This window comes from Agaricus bisporus (assembly GCF_000300575.1).
Source record: "Agaricus bisporus var. bisporus H97 unplaced genomic scaffold AGABI2scaffold_2, whole genome shotgun sequence".
NCBI lineage: Eukaryota > Fungi > Basidiomycota > Agaricomycetes > Agaricales > Agaricaceae > Agaricus > Agaricus bisporus.
Genome location: NW_006267355.1, coordinates 2,629,143 through 2,649,674, shown reverse-complemented (window position 1 = coordinate 2,649,674; position 20,532 = coordinate 2,629,143). Strand labels below are relative to the sequence as shown.

The following is a 20,532-nucleotide window of genomic DNA, read 5'->3' as shown; positions in this document are numbered from 1 at the left end:
AGACCTTCACCTCGACGTAATACATCGACTTCTCTGCTGAGTGTCCCCGCGGGCCGCAATTCTCCCACTTCGACTAAACAATCGGAGCGAGTTGAGGTCCTTTAACAAACAGTACGATGAATATCTGTCATGCAAAAGAATTTTCTGGGCCTATCTGGCCATGACCATTTGGGATCGAGCATATCTACCACAATCGATCTGAAAACATGAGGATCACTATACATAGATTCACCGATATCTGATTCTTGAAGAACAAGAGTACTTAAAATCAACTGGATAACTCATCCAAATGGCCGATCCACATAGAAGCAAAGTACCGACAATCACCTAGAATAAACGAGTTTTGCGTGCATTGGTCGACCGTGTTCCAAGGAGAAGAACATGATCTAAGCCTGGGGCCCACGCCAAGGGTGCACGAGGTACTAGAGTGACCTTCCCCAGGTCCACCCGCCCCAATCATTCCCTGCGCCAGCGATTATTCTCTATCCTAGGAGAGAATGGCTGTAGCACTTCGTATATGATAGAAGCAGATGGAGCTCAGCCAAATCATTTCCGTTTCGCCAGCCCATCAGTTACGACTCGACCACAGAATGGTCAGAGCACATAACCAAGGCGACGACCCGGAAGCGGCGAGCTACTGTGGCTAAACGAGTAAGTACATCTGAAATGGAGAGCAGAATGAGTGGCCACCAGGATTCCTTGAACAAACTAATGCAAGAACGACTGAAATGGCGATATCTTCAAATAGAAGAGGGGAAAAAATTTGTTGCGGCGTTTGGTCATCAGGATTCCTCAAACAAATGAATGCGAGAACAACTGAAATGACCAACAAAATATGCCTATCCACATATCAGCCAGATGATATGCGAGAACTCCCTGGTCATCAGGATTCCTCAAACAAACGAATGCGAGAACGACTGAAATGACCAGAGGCATGAAACGTCGGCGAACAAGCGCCTAGAAAAGACATCAAGATAAAGCGATTAACAGAGAGTAACACTCACTGAGAGACGTATCGTGGCTGAAGTGTTGGGAGTTGAATCGGTCAGGCGGCCCATTTTATGTTCTTCCTCATTCCCGCGTGAGCCATTTCGAGAGAGCTTAAGATCGGGCGCCTCTATTGTCATCGTCACTTGGAGTTTAAAATCCCGGGCGGAGTTTAAGTCTGTACTCGAAGCGGTTTCCAAGCGTCAACAAAAGTTCTGAGATCAAGGCCAAAGGGTCGGCATTCAGATAATCGGATTTTCGCTTAATTTTTTAGACTAGGGGTCTTGATTAGTAGGCCTCAAAATCAACCAGGTCTATAAGCATCCGGTAATCGCAGGGTAGTCGCCTGATTCAAGAAGGGAGATCAAAGATAACAAAAAGGATTGGGCTGTGCGCAACTGATCAATTGATCATGAACAATGCTATTTGGTGGTCCGGGCGCGCGGGATATAATTCTTTGTCATTTTGAAAGCGACGTCTAACAATAGCAATTCAATGATGAAAAAACAAGACAATAATAGTTCGCTGGGTGATAACGTACGGTTTTCGGTGCCACACGGGGTTCACAAAACTGTACATCTTATACCATATCTAAATCACCGCGTTAGGGCTAAAGGAGATGATGGGGAACTTACGGTTCTTTCGGGCTGAGTCGCGAAACGCCTGAATAGAAAGGTAAAGCAAAAAGAAAAATTTCTGGTCATTGAGGCTTAATAGCGTTTATAAACAACAAAGTCTTTACTATATGTCACTTTTGGAGTTATAGTATCGCTTGAAGGTCATTATTAACTTGCAAGGAAGTACTCATCTTGATCTACATATATTTTTGTGACGTTTGAATCCCATGGGTTCAATTGAATTGTTCCCTCAGCCATCCTTATGACCTTCAATAGCGCAGCGAAGTTAAGCTAGACTAGATTCTAATCTATGTCGGGAAACTGGAATTAGCCCGATCGTGCTAAATCATTTTACGTTTGCCTGTTCTAACCTGATTAGACACTATCAGGCCTAGGCGGCGGCTACAGATGGGTTGGCACGCTTAGCGGCATCTACTAATTCTGTTTCGTTCAGCCATCTCCAAGGGTTGACCTGGACGGGGTCCTGCGGACATTGCGTCTGTTAAAATTTTAACCGTGCCCGACGCTGTAGAATATCTGGAGTTGTACCGCATGGACTGCAGTCGGATCAAGGTAACCTCCGCTGCTATCATGCCACCCTGTAACCACGTATTTGCGGACCTTAGAACGCTCATCTTGGGGCTCCGTACAATTTCGTTGAAGTATGATGGTTTCTCCCACCTGTTTAGGCTGTCCTTGAGCCCCAGGAACATGTTGAACTACCTTATCTGAACTTTACGAAAAATATTCATACGACGAGAGACGATTACGACAGCCGGAACGAGTGATCATGAGTAAACCGCCTATTAATCTCGGTCGGGTTGGCCAAGAGGACAGTGGGATTTTTCGTGTTATTTGTATTTGTTATAATCGAAAGGCATTGACCTGCTTTACCTTTTTCCTTCCAACACTCGAAGATCATGCCCGCCGTCGCCTCCAGTTCCAAGTCTAAAAAGTCCAAATCCCACAAATCATCCCATAAAACTGCAGCGACAACAAGAGTAGAAGAGCCGTCTGCCAGAAACGAGGGTAGAGACATAAATTGGGGGTATCAACCGCCTGCAGAGGCAGAACCTATCGATTCGACGAATGAAGATTATGGAGAATTTGATTGGGATGCTGTTCAAGAAGATGAGGATGTTGAGGTTTGGGTTATAAGAGTTCCAGAGAGTGTGCGTTCATTTTTTCTATTTCTTTCACCTCGACTAGTTTTCTGATCTTTCTGATTTTTTGGTTTTGGTGCTGTGTATAGATAAAACCGAAACATCTTGAAGGACTTTCATTTGACTTAGACGAGCCTACTCTTTCTACTTCTTCTCCTTCTAGGAGAAAGAAACGCAGGACGGCACTTATTGGTTCCCTGAAACGGAAACATAATTCTTATGATATCTGGTCACTTGGCGACGGCCGCGGCGAGGATCAAGGCGAAATGACTACTGAACCGACTAGTCTAATAGGTGGTGACGAATTGAAATCACTTTCATGTCTCCTACCAAGGAATACTAAAAATGGCAAACTATACGCCGGTGAGTACTTATTATACCTTTTAAACGCTTTTCTCTTACTAAAACGGTCTTTGGCGTACAGCACCGAAACCTATAGCGAGACATATACTCGTGTCTGCACAACCCGCACGGCCGACCACGACTTCTACCGATTCCGATTCTCCAACAGAGATGGTTTATACAAATCCACTAAGGGAGAACTATCCACCCGAGTTACTCACCCATCGGTTTATGCCTTACGGGTCGCTGGTCAAAACTTCTACCGATAAAGATAATGACGAGGACGAGAATGATACAGCAGTCACGTCGCGGATGGACAAAGAGGTTGTTATGACAGAGGTGGATAGCAACGTTCAATCCGACGTTGCCAAGAAGGAGGAACGTGCGATGAAGAGTAGTAGCAGTAACAAGAAGAAAGATAAAAAGGTGGAGGAAGAGGAAGAGATCGAGGTAGATGAAGAGAGACAGAAGGAGAAGAAGGAGAAGAAGAAAAGTGGTAGGAAGCGTAAAGGCGAGGAGGACGTATCACCCAAAAAGTCGAAAAAATCCAAAACCGCTTCTGTGTAGCAGCGCCCCTCAATCCAATACCATGTCCTTCATTCGGTTTTTTCATGTATGCTTACTGCTCGCCTATCAAAGTAGAGTTTTGAAACCCGATGGAATTATGTCCAACCGTGACAAATGGCGACCGGAAACCAAAGCAAAAAGATAACTTAACAGTAGCAAATGTGCACAGGATGAGAACTAAGGGTAATTCGAGAAAATAACACGAGGGAAGGGAGAGTTCAGTAGTAGGAGTGTATTGTAGAGAAAAGGAGGGGGAAGAACGAATTCAAAAAGCCCACGAAACCCAAGTTGCATGCGGAAAAAATGTTGTCATAATTCTCTCCCTCACCTCTATCCTTCTCAAAGTAGACGCACTTGACAATCATGTCAAGTCCATCATCACCTCATCTCCGCCAATACTATGCGTGCCAGCTCTCTCCTTCCCCTTCACCTTCGCCTTTCCAGGAACAACTCCGCCACTCCCTCCGCCAATACCGCCACTCCCTCCCCTCCCCTCTCTCAAAATATCTTCATCCTTTACAACAACAACAGGCCCAGGATCAACCAATAACCTCTGAACCTCCTCTTCTATCCCTTTATAAATACTCTCCTTCGGTAATCCATATATCCTTCCAGGTTGTTCACTTTCCTTTTGCTCGAATATAGAACCGATATTGTCCACCCAATCTCTCCTTGTTTCCATTAAATGTTTGAGTTGGTCATTTAGGTGAATCCTTTGATCATCATCTTGGATGAATCCTAGTGCCGCTGGGCTTGGGGCGAGATTGCTGAGTAGATTTGCTCCTCCACCTGTACCGGTCCCTGTCGTTCCGTTGACGGCACCACCTGACTCTCCTCCATTTCCATCCACTTTCTTCTTCTTCTTAGAATACTTCGGCATATCCTTTTTCTGAAGTTTCGTGAAAAGCGCATTGATATTCCTGTCGATCGACTTCCGACATTCAAGATATTCTTCATAACCTAGTCGATCTTTAGCTATTGCAATCAATCTAGCTTTTCTTGCTTTATTCGAAGCTACAACACGCCGCAGTTCCGTTTGTGCATGACGTAGTGCTGTCGCAATAGGGTCATCCACTTTTTCTGTGAAGTCTGGCTATAGCGCGTGAAAGATTAGTTATAGAAGGGTCGAGTTCCCTCAGAAAACTCACAGGTGCGTCGAGTAATCCATGAGACCTCAGATTATCCCTTATCCTAGCCTCCAAATCCGTAACATTCAACCTTTCTTTTCGTGCCGCGGCAGCTCCACTTCCACCAGGTCTACCCTCCATAGCATCTTCCGCCGCCTTAACGCCTTTCCAACCTGCTGGATCCTGCAACGGTAATAATGCACTGATCACTCTTTCCGTTAACGGGCCGTGACCTTTTTCTTCCCCTAGTAAATCCGTATCTCCAAGCGTCGATGGATCCCATTTCGGTTCTGGAGGTGTAAAATATGATGATGGCGCTTCTTGGTTAGAGAGAATGACATGTGGTGGTAATAGTGGTAATATCCCCGCATCTTGATCTTCCCAAACTTCTGTATAATGTCGACCAAGTTTGGGCATGACATAAGGTTCGACTTCGTCCCCGGTAATTTCTAGGTAACCGACGTCTTCTTCGCGGATGGCTCGTGTCCAATGTTCGATACTGTTATAAAATGTCTGAACAGACACCTGGGAAGGCTGTTTTGCTTTGCTGAAGTCTTCCGTTACTTCAGAAGGCTTACTAGGCCCAGGTATTGGAGGTGGTATGATGGGAGGTCGAGGCGAGAGTAGGGGTTGAGGGGAGGGTACAGTGAAATCGGGTCCGGTAAGAGACTATATAGGTGATAAGTACTGTCACAATCAACGAGAATGGGCTTTTCTGGCTTACTTTGGAATGAGGTTGAGGAGTTTGGGCAGAAGGTTTTGGAGCCTTGGGTGGCGGAGGGATAAAAGTGGGAGTGTGATTGGTGGGTGGCGTAGATTTTCGAGGACGAGTGTCTGCTGTGGTTGAGGCGAGAGGAATACTTGAACCTGCATGCACATACCGTGTTCTAGGTCACTGTCATCTTCTCGTTTCCGTTTCTTCTTCTTCTTCTTGGCATCATCGAGCAGACTATCAAAAGAGTAAGCCCTGTTTCGTGGCGCAACAGTCAGAGGACTAACCTGCGGTTGCGAGGGTCGAACGAAGACCGTGCACCTGGTGTGTTTGCAGCAGAAGGAAGAGAGCTATTTCTTGACTTGGAAGAATGAGGCCCAGAGAGCCTAGGTTCGTCGCCATCGGGTAAGGGTGTGACTGGTCGCAATCAATTAAACGCGACGGTAGAAAGCAACATGTAGATGCAGGAAACGAAACGCGTTAGAAATAATTAGATTTAGGGAAGCGAACTGACGTACAGTCTCGTTCGCGCTTGATCTTATCGACCGCCTTGAGCTTCCCCTTTTCTTTCTCCTTCAGGCGGCGCATAGATTCTTCGATAGTTCTGAGGTCATCGCCAGCCTTCTTGGCCCGGTCCATGGCGCGTTGCTTGAGGGACCTGAGTTCTTTACGGATGTGCTCGAGGTCGTCTACGGATGGCAAAGCCTCCGGGGTGTTTTTGAGCAGCACTGCAGGATATGATTCGGGCATGGGGTATGGAGCTAGCTTGGACGGCATGACCGCGTTGAGCGCACAGAGTCCGTCCAGCGATGCGTGGAGGACGCGGAGGACGACGAGGACGGTGGCGGAGAGAGCAGAAGACCGTGGACAGCACTTTTCCCACGGCTAATTATCCTCTCCCATCATCATGGAGGCCATTCCAATGAACGACATCCTCGACAAGTCCATCCGCGACGACGACGACGACGATGACGATGACGATGATGGGTTCACCGACGGCCCAGAGGCGACCCTCCTCGGCCACCACCTGCCTCACCCCGCGCCGCCTCCGAAAGGGCTATGGTCCCAAATCCAGGGAATCGTCATAGAGGTATACTAGCACATACGAGTCCTCCAAGTACCTCTCTAAGGCAATCCCAGTAGAGCGCGCCCGCGCTTACACTCACGACAGTGAGTCTCCTCTTCACTGGCAAGCTCTTGGAGCAGGTTTCGGTGAGAAGTGCTCTTACTTGTATCCTAACGATCTCTGACCTCCCGACGCAGCATTGGCGGGCCATGCGAGAGATCGACCAACTCATTATCATCATACCTGTCGTCCTCAATCTCAAGGGCAACCTCGAGATGAATCTCTCTGCCCGTCTTGGCACCGCCGCCAATGTCGGAGAACTCGACGAGCCAAAGCGACGCCGAAGGATGATTCTAGGAAACCTTGCGTTGCTGCAGGTTCAAGCTATGGTCGTATCCTTTGTTGCGGCGTGCTTCGCTATCCTCCTGGGACTTATCGTCCATCCTCTGCCAGAGAGTGCCCCGCTTATAGCCCAACCATCTAGCAATTCAACCGCACCTTCGCTTCTCATGAGAGATCTGTTTTTGTATTCAAGGAAACCAATTCCACATCCACATCCTGAGGCAAAGCACACTACGGACTTGGCCACGTATGTCGCAGTACTATATTTAACCCACCCATATCAACTTACAAATTCACCCGACCAGATTTGCTATGGTTGCCTCGTCAACCATGACAGCAGCATGTTTATCAGGCCTTCTGCTAGATTCTTTCATGTGTGCCCTAATTGTCCTCTGCAGAAAATTCCATCGAGATCCTGGTACGTCATATATAAATTTTACAGAGCTCTAACTTAACGTCTTACAGATAATATCGCTCCAGCAATAGCCTCTTGCCTTGGTGACCTCGTAACGCTTTCTCTCATCGGACTCGTCTCGGGGCTCCTCATTCCCTACCTACATACTCCATTACCTTTCATTGTCGCCATCGTCGTCATTCTTACTTCCCTCACCTCCCTGATTTACACTCTTAGGAACGAATGCGTTCGTCCGCTCTTAGGCCAAGGCTGGTCACCACTTTTCGGTGCTATGATTCTCAGTAGCGGCTCTGGCATCATATTAGACCTATTCGTTGGCAAATACACAGGTTACGCAGTAATCGCTGTCATAATTGCTGGTATGTCAAAATACCGTCTGAATCTCTATTATCTTATCTAATAGCGTGATATTCTTGTAGGTTTACCTGGTGCTACCGGTTCGATATTCGTCTCCCGCCTGTCAACGGCTCTCCACGCAGCTGCGATATCCAAATCTGCTCAACTATCAGAGGCACAATCACCAAGTCCGAAAGTCGTAACTCTGACCCTCCTTGCAATAACACTTCCAATCGAAATTTTCTTCTTAACAACCCTCCGAGGCATCGGTTGGTTGAAAGTTCCATATTTATTTATCGCGTTTTCGGTATTGTTTTTTTGTACAGCTGTAAGGGTTCATAACTTTACTCGCCCTGCGTTTTTTCTGAATTTCGTTTTTTTTTACAGGTTACGATTTCGCTCATCATAGCTCGTTACCTAACTAATTGGTTATGGTCCAAAAAGAGAGATCCGGATATGTATGCTTTACCGATTCATTCGGCATTTGTCGATGTCATGGGACAACTTTTACTTGTGCTATGCTTCGAGATTGTTTCGGGTTTAGGAGGAAATGTGACTGCGAGAGGCGCTTAACTAATTCCTGTTGTGAAGGATACCCTGATGTTATATACCGGGAAGTAGATGGGATAGACTGTACTTAGAACCGTCATAATATTGTAGATCTAATTCCCTATAAATGCGGGGAATTTTTGATCGCAGCTGAGAGGGTGTATCATTCTAAGTTTAACTGTAATTTTTAACCACCTCCATCAACCTTCAAGGGTATAATAAGAGACGTTACAACGCAACAAACACTCACCTATACAGATGTTAGAAACCTGCTACCCGGCGCTCGGTCCAGACAATCCTGAAGCTTATGATGGTTATTTTTATCATGGATCATCAACTTCGTTCCGTAATGATGGCTGACCAGATGGCATTATGTCACTAACCTCATCAGCCAGGTGCCTGCAATCGAAAATGTGAAGATGGAACCTCGATGGCCACCATATGAACCGTGAAAGCCTACTTCTGAGGTTAAGTTTCATAGCTTCTGAATGGGTTTAATCAAGTTCCTTAATCTGCGTTTGATTGAAGGCTCTGACATACCGAGTGCGGTTAACACAGATGTTTGTCTAATCACGATGAAACATTGCAGCTTTATCTTTTGTCTATCTCATCTTACTCCCAGGCTGTCATATCTGACCCATTTTAATAGCACAATCGATTCAGTTGTAGATTCTTAGAGTGCACCATGCCCAGCGAACGAACTTGAAGTATACGCGACGAATAGTACGTTGTTTTGACTTTTTTTTGGCGTGTGTCCCGAATGGGCGCTGCCGACTTAGCTGTAAGGTATTACCCGGAGAAAAGTACACTGTATCCGACTGTGTTATTCATCATCCCGAGGAATAGTCAAGTTAATCAAATTTCGCACTCTATCCTTTTCTACAAGTGAAAAGCCCTATCTAGCAGCTTGTTATATCAACCCCTGTATTCTACGCCTTTGAACATCCAAAAATGGATAATACAGTTCATGTAGGGCTTTCAATGAAAATTGAGACTGGTTCGTTGTGGTGGCTTTTTTCTGACTGATTTTGCTTCAGTGGGCCCATCTCATTGGTCTGATACGTTTACTTGATCTTGCCAGACCCGGGAAATTGCCGCTTTTCCTCAGGCCCACCCTAATCACTGAGTCTGCACCAGCCCTAGCAATCATGGGCGTAATCAGGCAGAATGAATGGTTCGGTATGGGCAGACTACTAGTCTTCCTACAATACGCTGACCACTATGAGTAAGTGTCCTGTCGACGTCATTCATTCTCCCTTCGGCTAAGTAACAGTGATATCTCATCAATAGCCAAGACAATCCTTGCCTCGTCCCTCCTCGCGAAAGCTCAAGGTCCGATATAGAAACAACGACTTTGGAGCGCTTTTAATCTTCTTTGCGTGGAAAGGCTAGCCATTTGAAATACCATTATACGGATACGGGACTCGCAACCACAGGTCGAAGCAGGGGTGGTGCTCTCTCACAGGTCTGGAGAAATTGCATCATTAAACGCGTTATGCACTGCCACTGTTGACTTCGAAGCTTACTTTACTCCGTCAAAACCTGATGTACCCACATCTCCACACCCCACATTTCTTTCATCCTGGCTCGCGCTTCCATCTTCCCACTCAATACCACAACAATTACCTTCGCTTGGACGCAGGTTGAACAGTAGCGTCAACAGTGCAAGCGATGGCAGATCAGGATCAGGGCAACCAGGAGCCCAGTGGCTCTACCACAGCTCATAACCATCTCGGGGCAGCTTTGGGTAAGTTAATACCCACCCGGGATAGCCATGGCGAAAACTAAACTTCGATCACCCCTTTCATGTTTTAGGGCAAGCGAAAGAAATTAGCCAAAACAACAGTCTACCAACCAGCGTTCAGCTTCATTCCGATGGCCGTATCAATGTTTCCCTTGCTTTAAATCGTGGACTCCCTGATCTCCCGCGCAATCACGCACTACATGTCGACGAATTTGCTATCGATTTGAATTGGAGGGACTGTCCTTGCATGAGCATTGTTATAATGGTTGTTGGGAGTCGAGGTGCGTTTCCTAGTCACTGCAGGAGGTTTTCCGGAAGGCTCACTGAACGTGTAGGTGACGTACAACCATATGTTGCATTAGGAAAACGATTGAAGCAAGATGGTCATCGGATTCGTATCGCCACGCACGACGCATTCCGCCAATTCGTGATCGACGAGGGCCTCGAATTCTTCGATATAGGAGGCAACCCTGTCGATCTCATGAGTTACATGGTCAGGAGTAAGGAGTTTTTTCAATGTCGTTTGTGCGCAGCTCTCATTCGAGTTTTGAGATCCTGGCATGATACCCGGGATGCTGACGTTAACTAACGGCGATCTCAAGAAGAAGAAAGCTATGTTGAAAGAGGTATGTCCGTTACCTTCCTTTCCATTTATGTCTTTGACTTTCGAGGTGTAGATAATTTACGGATGTTGGAAGTCATGTTATGCACCCTCTCGAGGCAGGAAAGGCCCTTTTGTCGTCGATGCTATCATTTCGAATCCTCCAGGTTTCGCGCACGTCCATTGCGCAGAAGCGCTTGGGATCCCTCTTCAAATGAGTTTTAGTAGGTACTTTCATATATCTTTGGGTAAAGTTGACGCATTGAGCTATTACTCCTGTTAGCCATGCCCTGGTCAGTGTACCTTCTCTTCCTTCTCAATTATTGTATTGAAGGATTTCTAGGTGTCCAACGACGGCGTTTCCACACCCGCTGGTCAACATCACAAATAGCGACGCTAAAACAGGACTTACTAATTATTTAACTTACTACATGGCTGATTTATTGACCTGGAAAGGGTGCGGTCGTCTCGTCCACATTGCACATATGAACAGACTTATTGATGGGCGTTATTAGGCTCGGAAGCCATATCAACAAACTCAGAAAACGTGTTCTTAATTTGGAAGCTCTCGATGTTCGTACAGGACCCAGTATTCTAGAAGATCTCAAAATACCCTGGACATATTGTATGAGCCCCGCACTGGTACCAAGTCCCGAGGACTGGCAGAATCATATCGGTAATATCAAATTTAGTCTGTGATCCAATTAGGCTAAAATAGATTTAGACGTGGTCGGCTTCTACTTTCTGAATCTCGCTACCAAATATGAACCGTCGTCAGACCTTGTTGCATTTTTGAATGCGGGAGATACCCCTATCTATATTGGGTACTTGTTCGACAATCGTTCTTTCATACGTGTCGGTCTGACGAATTGATAGATTCGGCTCTATCGTTGTCGATAATCCTCATGCTCTCACGAGTAAATCAGATCTATTCACTTTCTCAGAAAATCATTGATCCGGCTTTGGGTAGAACTTATATTTGAAGCGACAGCACATGCAGGAGTACGAGCGCTTGTGTCTGCAGGATGGGTAAGGCAGTCATATTCTATCGTCAGCCCAGAATCAATTAAACTCAAATCATAGGGTGGGCTGGGTGGCATTGATATTCCTCCACATATCTTCATTCTGGAAAGTATACCACATGATTGGCTGTTTGACAATGAGCGCGTTTCCGCTGTGGTGCATCATGGCGGTGCAGGGACTACTGCTATTGGCTTGGCGAAAGGTCGACCTACAGTCGTCGTGCCCTTCTTTGGCGATCAGCGATTTTGGGGTACGTCATTATCTATTCTCATTATTGCCCCCTCACCAAAAAGCATTTCAAATAGGTAGGATGGTTCGTCGAACTGGAGCCGGGCCTAAACCTATCCCGCATAAAAAGTTGACGGTTGCTAAATTGAGCGACGCGATCAAGTATGCTCTCAGTCCTACGGCGAAAGAAGCTGCGCGAAAAGTAGCACGTCAAATTCACGATGATGTAAGTTTTCCCTCCTGTCTTGAAGGTCTTGTGCTAACCACCGTTGCGTGTTTAGAACGGTATTGAAAAGGGCGTGCAAAGCTTTTATCAGCACCTTCCACTTTTGAACATGCGATGTGATCTTTGTCCAACTCGCCTTGCCGTTTGGTGGTCTACTAAACATGTAAGATTCAGATATCGTCTACACCAGGAAAGCTAATTACAATCGTACATAGTGCCTTAAGTTAAGCGCACTGGCTGCGCAAACTCTAGAGAGAGCTGGCCTTATTGAGATGCGTGAACTTGAGCTTCACCGTAGGTGTTTTTCTTTCCAGGAAACGAAACCCTCTCATTTCATGGAATTGGGGAATAGGGACAAAGGAATATGAAGTAGATCAAGGATTTTCATTATCTGGCGAAGTTGGATCTGCTTTTGAATCCGTATCGGCGGCGGCAGAGAAACTTTTGTATGTCCTATTTTCACCTCAATTGCAGTGCGTCTTACTATATATTGTCAGTTCTCCGGTAAAAAATGTTTTCAGGACTACTTCAGTACCACGAGGTAATTCCAAGTTTTTGTTAGGTGTCAGTCAAGTGAACGATTCACACCCCTTGGAAGGAATTTTGAATATGACATCTTCTTTCCCGGAATCACCAATTGCGGAGTCGGACAGTAACTCAATTGCGGATGATCATAAGAAGCAAGAGGTACCGAAGACGCGGAATAGCTGGTCAAATGTAAAATTTCTTTCTCACTTTTTTCTTTGCTAGCTCACATCCAGCCCGTTTCTCTTTCCTCGGGAATTCTTTAGCGTTTATCTCTAGGTCTATTCCATCGAGACCACGAACCATCACATGAAGAAAGGGAAAGGAGGCGTCGGTTTTCTTTTCCTGTCTTGAAGAACGCGCGCCCGTTTCGTTCTGCGAAAAAGAGAACCCACACCAGACATGCTCGACATCGTGAGTCTTAATAAAGTATATATACATGTATGCTTAGCGCAAAAGCTGAAGTTCATATATATAGTACACGTATTAGGAGTTCGGCCTTTGTCAAAGGTAGAAGAGCAACGTCGTAGAGAGCGTTTGAGGGAAGGAAGAAAAGCGTATACCGCTAGTACGGATCATGAACGCAACCAGATTGTCGAGGCATTCCGGCGTGCTAAGGGTGAATTGCCAGCGAGAAGAAATACTTACATCGATGCCGCGAAAGTGGTCCTTGCAAGCAGGCAGGGCCGGGGACATCAATCCCTGATGATAGACACTCGATATCAAGGGACTGCTGCAGGAGCGGGAGGTGTAGAAACGAATTAGCTGGTGATACATAGATAGACCTGGCGCCGTTGAAGCTTAATGTTGCATGACCTAATGACGAGTTAAATAATTGTCTAGATGCACCGTACAATAATTATTATACATCAACGCCAGTCGAGCGGTCTCATCTCGGAATTCACGGTTTAACTAGTCGTCAATATCCATAGCTCCATCCGAATCAACATCCATAACCGTCTCCTGTGGCTTGTCGACGTCCGGGTCACATGTGATTTTGGATGAGCCGATGCCGATGCCAACATTATCGGGTGTAGGGATATCAGCTGGAGTTGCAGATCTTTCAACTGGTGTGGAAGTTTCAATAGGCGTGGCTGGCATTGACATATCGACAGTGTCTTGTGTTGTCACGCTCTCCCTTAATGCGGCGGCGGCAGCTGCAGCAGTTGCGGATGCACCACGGCCTCTACCTCTTCCACGTCCCCTTCCTCGCCCCCTTCCTCTGCCCCTACCCCTACCCCTTGTAGGTGTGGGGACAACATTGTTCTCGTCGCCAATCTCGCCCGGTGGCGTTGAGGCGGCGCTATTACCATCTACTTCTGAGGCAGCAGCAGCAGCAGCAGCAGCTCCTTTTCCCCGTCCCCGTCCCCTTCCTCTTCCCCTTCCACGGGTTTTTCCTCTCTTACTTGCTGTACGAGAAATGCTGATCGCCTCATCCACGTCGTTATCGTCTTCTCCATCAAAGAATTCCCCTCTGCCAACATGCCTGTCGTTTCTCGCGTCACCTGCATGTCCCGTACCCCGTTCTTCATCCCTCTCCTCCGCATTCCTTTCTTCTCCCGCGAGGAAACCTTGGATATCTGGTGGAATTTCCTGCATCGCGACGCTAGGGGCACCTTGCAAGTAACGTAATTTGTTGCGTATGCTCATCGTGATGCGTTTTAAGGAAGCTGGAGTATTTTGATTGTCGACTTTTCCTGTTAGAGGAGGATGAAGTTTCCAGTGAGAGTCGGCGAAGAAGGCGTCATAAACTGTTCGTGGTAATTCGTCAGGTATTTCTGCACCGACGAGAACGGAAGTTTCGTAGGTCCAACATCGACTGACGTTCTTGATGGTATATCCTCCTCCACCGACCACAAGAAGCGGCACGTTATATTTACGCACGAAATTGACACACTCGCCATGTGCAGCAATCGAAAGGTTGAAAGCACCAAGACGATCACATCCTAGAGAATCAGCCCCGCATTGAAGGACGATCGCGGAAGGTCGGAACGCGGTGACAATATCGTCAATCACGGTTTTAAAAATGGTGAGGTACATTTCGTCATCGATTCCGTCTTGTAAAGGGACGTTGAGGCAATAGTGTTTTCCTGGCCCACTGCCATTATCGTCAAGCTTGCCTGTACCTGGGAAGAAATCGCCGGTATATTTATGAAATGAAACCGTCATGACGCGGTTTGATTGATAGAAAGCGAGTTCGACGCCATCACCGTGATGGATATCAATGTCGATATATAGCACACGCGGGTGATACCTGGAAGTGGTGGAGTTAGTGGTCATGAGTTTACGTAGGTGTGAAAAAAAAAGATGGAACCTGAGAAGTTCGAGAATTGCCAGGACAATATCGTTTACATAACAAAAGCCGCTAGCTTCTCCTCGTTTAGCGTGGTGGAGACCACCGGACCAGTTGATAGCAATGTCTGTAGTTCCGGCACAGAGTTTGCGTGCTCCTGCTAATGATGCACCCGCATATAAACGACAAAAGTCGTACATGTCGGCAAAGACGGGACAGTCTTCGATACAGTTAAAAGAATCAATCATTTGCTTCATGTCATTTTGCGCTTGGCTTTGGGGGGTGACTCTGATGGTTCATAAGCGACTTGGTCATAAGAAAAATAAACAAAATTTCATGCCTTGATAGAAACTCGACGTAGTCATGGTCGTGATACATCTCGAGTTCCTCTTGGGTGGCTGGCCGGGGATCGTAGATATTATGGATCTGCTTATCCAAGCCATAACCCATGACAAGTGCATTTGTCAATGTCAAACGGTGAGGTTTCATGGGGTGTCGTTCCTGAATCAAGTGTTATAAATGTGATTCGAACTAGGTTAGAAATTGTATACTCCATAATGCTGAGCGCCGACCCCCTTGGGAAAGTAGTAAGACACAATCGGCCTTGAATGGGGCTGAGACAGAGTTGAGAAGATTTGAGCATAGTAAAATTCAAAGACGGATCTTACATTAATACGTTCGGTGATGGGTTGAGCTGTCCCGTGGTGTCCCCGGTCATAAAAGTAAGGAGAAGAAGAAAAAGTCAAGGTCGTCGCTTGGGAAGTTCGAACCATTACAGATACAGGTTAAGGAGTGTCTTTTTATATCTGCAAAGTCGAATATAATGATATTAGGTGTAAATCAGGTCGGTGTTGAGATCTTTCGTTCTCTGTGGGTTTTACCAGGCCGCCTCAGGTTTGTACGCCTATTGGTGTGATCATATATATCAATTCGCATGAAGTACAAACAGTTTTCACTCACAAACATACAGGTGTTGAGTTTCGAGCAAATACACAACAAAGGAGCAAACTGCTATTCCTTACGGAGGCGTTGTTTGAGAGCTTTGTCAAGGCAAGTTAGACTTTGAAGTCCAGTGAAGCAAATGAGCAGCACAGCCATGATGACTAAGCCAGTTTCAACGTCACGGCCGGCGTTAGTGAACGCTGCTCGCCATGAAAATTTCCTCCATTATTCCGTTGCTGTCTATCCCCTCTTTGATATTGGCCTCATCGGGGGACAGGCGGTTGGAATTTACGACGTGTGTATCACAAAGCCAGGTTCAACGATGTCCAGGGGATCCGACGCGACCTGCATCGTCATTACCTCTTTACCTTACACGATGGACGTGCTTAGATGAGTGTCGCTATGATTGTATGCACCGACTCACGGAACAGGATCAAATTGGTGGAGTGCATATTCACCAATATTATGGAAAATGGCCTTTCTGGCGGCTGGGTGGCATCCAGGAACCAGCTTCGGTCTTGTTCTCACTTTTCAATATGTGGGCGCATATACAGGGGGCCAGGAAGATTTTGCGTCAGGTTCCGCGGCAGCATCCCATGCGTTTCTACTACTTAATGTGGTCACTGACCAGCATAAACGCCTGGCTCTGGTCATCCGTTTTCCATACACGAGGTGAGTCAGAAGTTTACGTCAGACATCCCACTCACTGGACCTATAGACGCCTCATTCACCGAGAAAATGGATTATTTTTCGGCTGCGGCAGCCATTATGTATGCCCTATACTACACGGCGATCCGCTTATTTCACCTCTATCGTCCGATCCATAAGTTAATGCAAACATCTCGGGCCTCCAAGAGCTGGAAGCACTATACTCTAACTTGGTTGTGCTCTCTCGCACTCCTAGGCCATATCTCATATTTGACGTTGCTTCCAAAATTTGACTATACCTATAACATGGCCTTCAATCTCGCTGTTGGCTTGCTTCATAACCTCCTCTGGCTTCTGTATTCGATGCCTTCTTCTCATTCGTTGGTGCGGAGGTTTGCTTCCCGCCCAGAGTCTTACCGTCCTGCATTTGTCACCAAAGCAGCCATCTTTGTGGCTTTGACGACGGCTGCCACGGCTCTGGAGCTTTTCGATTTTCCACCTTGGAATTTAATCATCGATGCCCATGCGCTATGGCATCTAGTCACTGCGCCGATAGCCTACTATTGGTACTCTTTCCTGGTGGAGGACAGCCTCGATCTCAGTTGGCGCGAACAAAAGATATGATCAGAGTGCGAGTTCTTTTTTCATCACTCGGACGTAGACTGATTTTCATTCAGGTATCTTATACTTGTACTCTATTACTATCCATCTGCCGGTTATGTGCTCATATCATATATGCTGTCAATCTCCATTTTGGTGCATCGGCCATCGGCGGTGCATCTGCATCCTTTGACACAGATCCAACCTCGTGCTTCTCTGCATCATCATTTCTGAAGTAAAAATATTTCCGTTTCATCCGGAGAGACTACCATTCTTAGTCGATTTCGCATTGCATTTCAAGTCCAAACGCCATCGGAGCATGATTGCTAGAAGTTTCAGGAATCGCCACAGCGCATGACGAGCATACCTTCTATGAGTGGGCGATGTCGAAAAGACCCTATTTCCGACTGCATCATTCATCTCCCGGTAATTGCAGAAGTAATTCTGGTTCTCTCTTATTCTATCAGTATCATTGGGGGTATGTACTTTTTGAGAGATCACGTAGGGTTGATTTTCTTATTGGTGCAACACGTATTATTCATCACCTACTGAGTCTGAGATACAGATTTCGCTCAGTTAACAAGAGAAGCTCAACACAGGCTCACCCTCGTGCCAATGCATCTTGAATACTCAATTAGGCGGTCAATCTTGCTCAAATCGCAATTCGACAGCCAATCTGATGTGGCATCGCGGATATCGGACAGCTCCTCTGCTTAGGCTTGCTGCCTCATGTTCTGATGAAGCGTGGCGTAAATGGGAGCAGCGTTGCCTATTAATGCACATTACTAGCCTATGACCCCAAGGTGCTCCTCCTTTTCTTCCCATTCCCTGTGCTTCTTTTACAAGCCCCAGTCGTTCGATTTCTTCCTGCTTGACTGGCTCTCGCCCGTGGACATGTCGTCGCTGAACCGCGCTCTGGATTTAGATTGGAGGACCCTAGGAGCGGGGCTTTTTGGTGCCGTCCTGGTGGCATACGCAACATGCAAGTACGTCGAGGCGAAAAGATCACCCGTATGTGTTCATATTCATTATACTTGACTGTCGTCTTATCATAGGATACAGCTCAACAGTATTCCTACTATCGGATACTCGGGTGTTTTAAGCTCCTATTTCACCGCACTCAAATGGATGACACATGGTAATGAATTAGTTCAAGAAGGTTATGACCGAGTGAACAATCTATCCAGTGGTCCTGAGTGAGAGCACTAATTTCGTACCCAATAATAGTATCCTACTGGTATATTCAAAATAGCAAACATATCCAGTTGGATTGTCGTTCTCACTGGCAGGCAATTCCTTGACGAACTTCGTAAGGCTCCGGATGATGTACTTTCATTTCGACAAGCTATGAACGATGTAAGTCGTATGCCCTTGCTACCGACAAATTCGCTCATTCCTATGTATTCAGGTACTCCAAACCAAATATACTATGGGAAAAGCTATCTCTGAAGATAAATACCACATTGAAACTGTTCGCTCTCCGCTTACTCGAAATATCAATGTTCGGTTTGATGATATCAAAAATGAGATTCAAGAGTCTTGGATGACTTATATCCCGCCTACTGATGGTGAGTCCTTTCTGTTCGTTCGCGCCTCCTCTTTCTTCTTGTTGATGTTGACTATTCATTATAGATTGGGTTTCATTTCCGGCATATGAGACCATTATGCATATCGTTGCTCGCACGAGTAATCGATATTTTACAGGGCTGCCTTTATGTAAGTCTCTCCGCACGAGTGAACTTCTATCAATGAAATGTCATACGTGTCAGGTCGAGATCCAGGATACATCTCCCTACAAGAGAACTATACCACTCAAGTCGTGGTCGCTGCTGCAGTTATCAAGGTTTTTCCTGACATTCTCAAACCGTGCGTTTAATAACCTTCACGAGCAACCTTATAATATTCATACTTCTTGTCGCAGTTTGGTCGGAAATTATATGACATTTCTGCCAGGGAGTGTGAAGAAAGCCACTGGGTATCTTGAACCAATCATCAACGAAAGATTAGTGATGATAGAACAAGGTGTAGATTGGGAAAACATGCCAGTGAGGCTTTCTTCTCTTTTCCTGCTGGGTCGCGTCCTCTGAAATATCGAACTAGAATGATCTTATCACTTGGTTACTTGAAACGGCACCGGAACATCTACGAACGGTCAAAGACTTGACTCTTCGCATTCTTACCATTAATTTTGCTGCTATTCATACAAGTACAACGGTATTATACGCGAAAACCCTCTCACTCTTCGTCTTGATTAATCCACTATCGCTCATAGACCTTCACACAAGCTCTGTATGATCTTGCGTGCCATCCCGAGTGTGTCGATGAATTGCGTCAAGAAGCTGAGAGTGTTATTGCTGAACACGGATGGACGAAAGCTGCGATGCAGCGAATGCGCAAGGTCGACAGTTTTATCAAGGAATCCCAGAGAATGAATAGTAATACTAGTCGTGAGTCCAATTGTGCACCTGAGTGACTGACTTTAATTGATCATTTCATAGTTCAGATGCACCGTAAAGTCATTAAAGATTGGATGCTGTCTGATGGAACCGTCATACCGGCAGGAACAATAATTAGTATTGCTAATGGTCCCATGAATATGGAAGAGGTTCGTACACGCTTGATTGGACAATATTATAGTTCTTGGCTTAGAGACAATTGGTAGACGTCTTTTCCTGATAGTGATACCTTCAAAGCATTTAGGCATTCCGAAAAGCGAGACGGAGAGGGTGAACTGGATAGCATTAAGTACCAAATGGTTGCCCTTAGTCTCGATATGATTGTTTTCGGACATGGTCGACATGCTTGGTAAGTTGCGGGGAACAAAACACTGTTTTGTTCCCCGTTCCCTTTCACTTGAAGCTTACTACTGCCTTTGTCATGTTAACATTAAACCTCTACAGTCCCGGACGATTCTTCGCAGTCAATGAGATCAAAGCCATATTCACGTATTGTTTATTGAACTATGACGTTCAACTCGATGGTGGATCAATGGATAGGCCAAGGAATACGCTTGCGCAAACGTCGGTTATGCCGAATATGAAAGCGAAAGTAATGTTCAGGAAAAGGGCCTCCTGAGTTTTGCGTGGGCTTCGCTTCTTTAAGAGTTGGAGGAAAGAACTGTTATGGACCGAGTGATCTTCGCGTTATATGGTCTTTTGATTGATTCGATAGTTGCTAGGTTTTTTATGTTTCTATGGTACCGTTTTTATGGACGGCTCCATGCTTTTGATGTTGAAAGGCCGGGGAACCTACGCCCATTATTTCCGTTGAGAGCAACCTACGTTCATCAATGTTCGGTGGGAGTATACTGCCGCCACGTTCTCTGGCTTTGTTCCTTTCTGTCGCCTCCTCCTACACTCATTGTTTTTCAAGCCTCACACTTAGCTTGCCTATCTATTCCAGCCCAACTCTTCCAGGAAATCGAAGGAATTGCGGAAGAGCCATCAAAATACATCTCTTGAGGCTGCTATATGTCATAA

At 46.1% G+C, this 20,532-nt stretch overlaps 7 protein-coding genes across 7 annotated transcripts; 5 read left to right on the top strand and 2 right to left on the bottom strand.

The window, feature by feature from the left end:
* Positions 1–2,524: 2,524 nt before the first annotated feature.
* AGABI2DRAFT_176923 (hypothetical protein) lies at positions 2,525–3,796 on the top strand (the record flags this gene model as incomplete). Its single annotated transcript, XM_006458604.1, has 3 exons — positions 2,525–2,776; positions 2,857–3,130; positions 3,192–3,796. 3 exons carry the CDS (start codon positions 2,525–2,527, stop codon positions 3,674–3,676), a joined length of 1,011 nt encoding a protein of 336 aa, XP_006458667.1. The 3' UTR covers positions 3,677–3,796.
* Positions 3,797–3,970: 174 nt separating this feature from the next.
* AGABI2DRAFT_200483 (hypothetical protein) lies at positions 3,971–6,304 on the bottom strand. Its single transcript, XM_006458603.1, has 6 exons — positions 6,034–6,304; positions 5,803–5,932; positions 5,685–5,752; positions 5,528–5,637; positions 4,825–5,472; positions 3,971–4,769 (listed from the first exon to the last, which is right to left on the bottom strand). The coding sequence occupies exons 1-6, from the start codon at positions 6,290–6,292 to the stop codon at positions 4,038–4,040; spliced, it is 1,947 nt and encodes a 648-aa protein (XP_006458666.1). The 5' UTR covers positions 6,293–6,304; the 3' UTR covers positions 3,971–4,037.
* A 118-nt stretch (positions 6,305–6,422) lies between these two features.
* Positions 6,423–8,363, top strand: AGABI2DRAFT_217440 (hypothetical protein; the record flags this gene model as incomplete). The annotated part of the gene is made up of 7 exons (XM_006458602.1): positions 6,423–6,605; positions 6,659–6,727; positions 6,779–7,170; positions 7,229–7,341; positions 7,389–7,697; positions 7,758–8,002; positions 8,062–8,363. The coding sequence occupies 7 exons, from the start codon at positions 6,423–6,425 to the stop codon at positions 8,245–8,247; spliced, it is 1,497 nt and encodes a 498-aa protein (XP_006458665.1). The 3' UTR covers positions 8,248–8,363.
* A 1,531-nt stretch (positions 8,364–9,894) lies between these two features.
* AGABI2DRAFT_115698 (hypothetical protein) lies at positions 9,895–12,849 on the top strand (the record flags this gene model as incomplete). The annotated part of the gene is made up of 18 exons (XM_006458601.1): positions 9,895–9,970; positions 10,039–10,248; positions 10,303–10,467; positions 10,520–10,593; positions 10,645–10,792; positions 10,852–10,861; positions 10,912–11,025; positions 11,084–11,244; positions 11,293–11,392; positions 11,445–11,485; positions 11,539–11,597; positions 11,652–11,841; positions 11,897–12,045; positions 12,101–12,208; positions 12,261–12,339; positions 12,398–12,491; positions 12,543–12,732; positions 12,796–12,849. 18 exons carry the CDS (start codon positions 9,895–9,897, stop codon positions 12,847–12,849), a joined length of 2,022 nt encoding a protein of 673 aa, XP_006458664.1.
* Positions 12,850–13,208: 359 nt separating this feature from the next.
* On the bottom strand, positions 13,209–15,898 carry AGABI2DRAFT_217434 (hypothetical protein). Its single transcript, XM_006458600.1, has 6 exons — positions 15,824–15,898; positions 15,532–15,767; positions 15,415–15,477; positions 15,204–15,364; positions 14,885–15,151; positions 13,209–14,824 (listed from the first exon to the last, which is right to left on the bottom strand). Exons 2-6 carry the CDS (start codon positions 15,634–15,636, stop codon positions 13,483–13,485), a joined length of 1,938 nt encoding a protein of 645 aa, XP_006458663.1. The 5' UTR covers positions 15,637–15,767; positions 15,824–15,898; the 3' UTR covers positions 13,209–13,482.
* Positions 15,899–16,014: 116 nt separating this feature from the next.
* AGABI2DRAFT_200471 (hypothetical protein) lies at positions 16,015–17,201 on the top strand (the record flags this gene model as incomplete). Its single annotated transcript, XM_006458599.1, has 3 exons — positions 16,015–16,477; positions 16,524–17,082; positions 17,131–17,201. The coding sequence occupies 2 exons, from the start codon at positions 16,015–16,017 to the stop codon at positions 17,075–17,077; spliced, it is 1,017 nt and encodes a 338-aa protein (XP_006458662.1). The 3' UTR covers positions 17,078–17,082; positions 17,131–17,201.
* A 673-nt stretch (positions 17,202–17,874) lies between these two features.
* Positions 17,875–20,287, top strand: AGABI2DRAFT_217430 (hypothetical protein). The gene is made up of 12 exons (XM_006458598.1): positions 17,875–18,064; positions 18,116–18,223; positions 18,281–18,409; positions 18,462–18,621; positions 18,686–18,769; positions 18,823–18,919; positions 18,975–19,098; positions 19,154–19,267; positions 19,326–19,500; positions 19,552–19,658; positions 19,716–19,858; positions 19,954–20,287. The coding sequence occupies exons 1-12, from the start codon at positions 17,948–17,950 to the stop codon at positions 20,126–20,128; spliced, it is 1,533 nt and encodes a 510-aa protein (XP_006458661.1). The 5' UTR covers positions 17,875–17,947; the 3' UTR covers positions 20,129–20,287.
* The last annotated feature ends 245 nt before the right edge of the window (positions 20,288–20,532 follow it).

Bases quoted from the DNA above. Each gene is read 5' to 3' on its own strand.
- AGABI2DRAFT_217434 (XM_006458600.1), bottom strand. From the start codon at position 15,636: ATGGTTCGAACTTCCCAAGCGACGACCTTGACTTTTTCTTCTTCTCCT. The intron at 15,478-15,531 runs GTAAGATCCGTC...ACTCTGTCTCAG, and splicing joins CCATCACCGAACGTATTAAT to CCCCATTCAAGGCCGATTGT. The intron at 14,825-14,884 runs GTTCCATCTTTT...CACCACTTCCAG, and splicing joins GCAATTCTCGAACTTCTCAG to GTATCACCCGCGTGTGCTAT.
- AGABI2DRAFT_200483 (XM_006458603.1), bottom strand. From the start codon at position 6,292: ATGCCGTCCAAGCTAGCTCCATACCCCATGCCCGAATCATATCCTGCA. The intron at 5,753-5,802 runs GTTAGTCCTCTG...CTCTTTTGATAG, and splicing joins TTCGACCCTCGCAACCGCAG to TCTGCTCGATGATGCCAAGA. The intron at 5,473-5,527 runs GTAAGCCAGAAA...TCACCTATATAG, and splicing joins CTCCTCAACCTCATTCCAAA to TCTCTTACCGGACCCGATTT.
- AGABI2DRAFT_217430 (XM_006458598.1), top strand. From the start codon at position 17,948: ATGTCGTCGCTGAACCGCGCTCTGGATTTAGATTGGAGGACCCTAGGA. The intron at 18,622-18,685 runs GTGAGTCCTTTC...TATTCATTATAG, and splicing joins TTATATCCCGCCTACTGATG to ATTGGGTTTCATTTCCGGCA. The intron at 19,501-19,551 runs GTGAGTCCAATT...ATCATTTCATAG, and splicing joins AATGAATAGTAATACTAGTC to TTCAGATGCACCGTAAAGTC.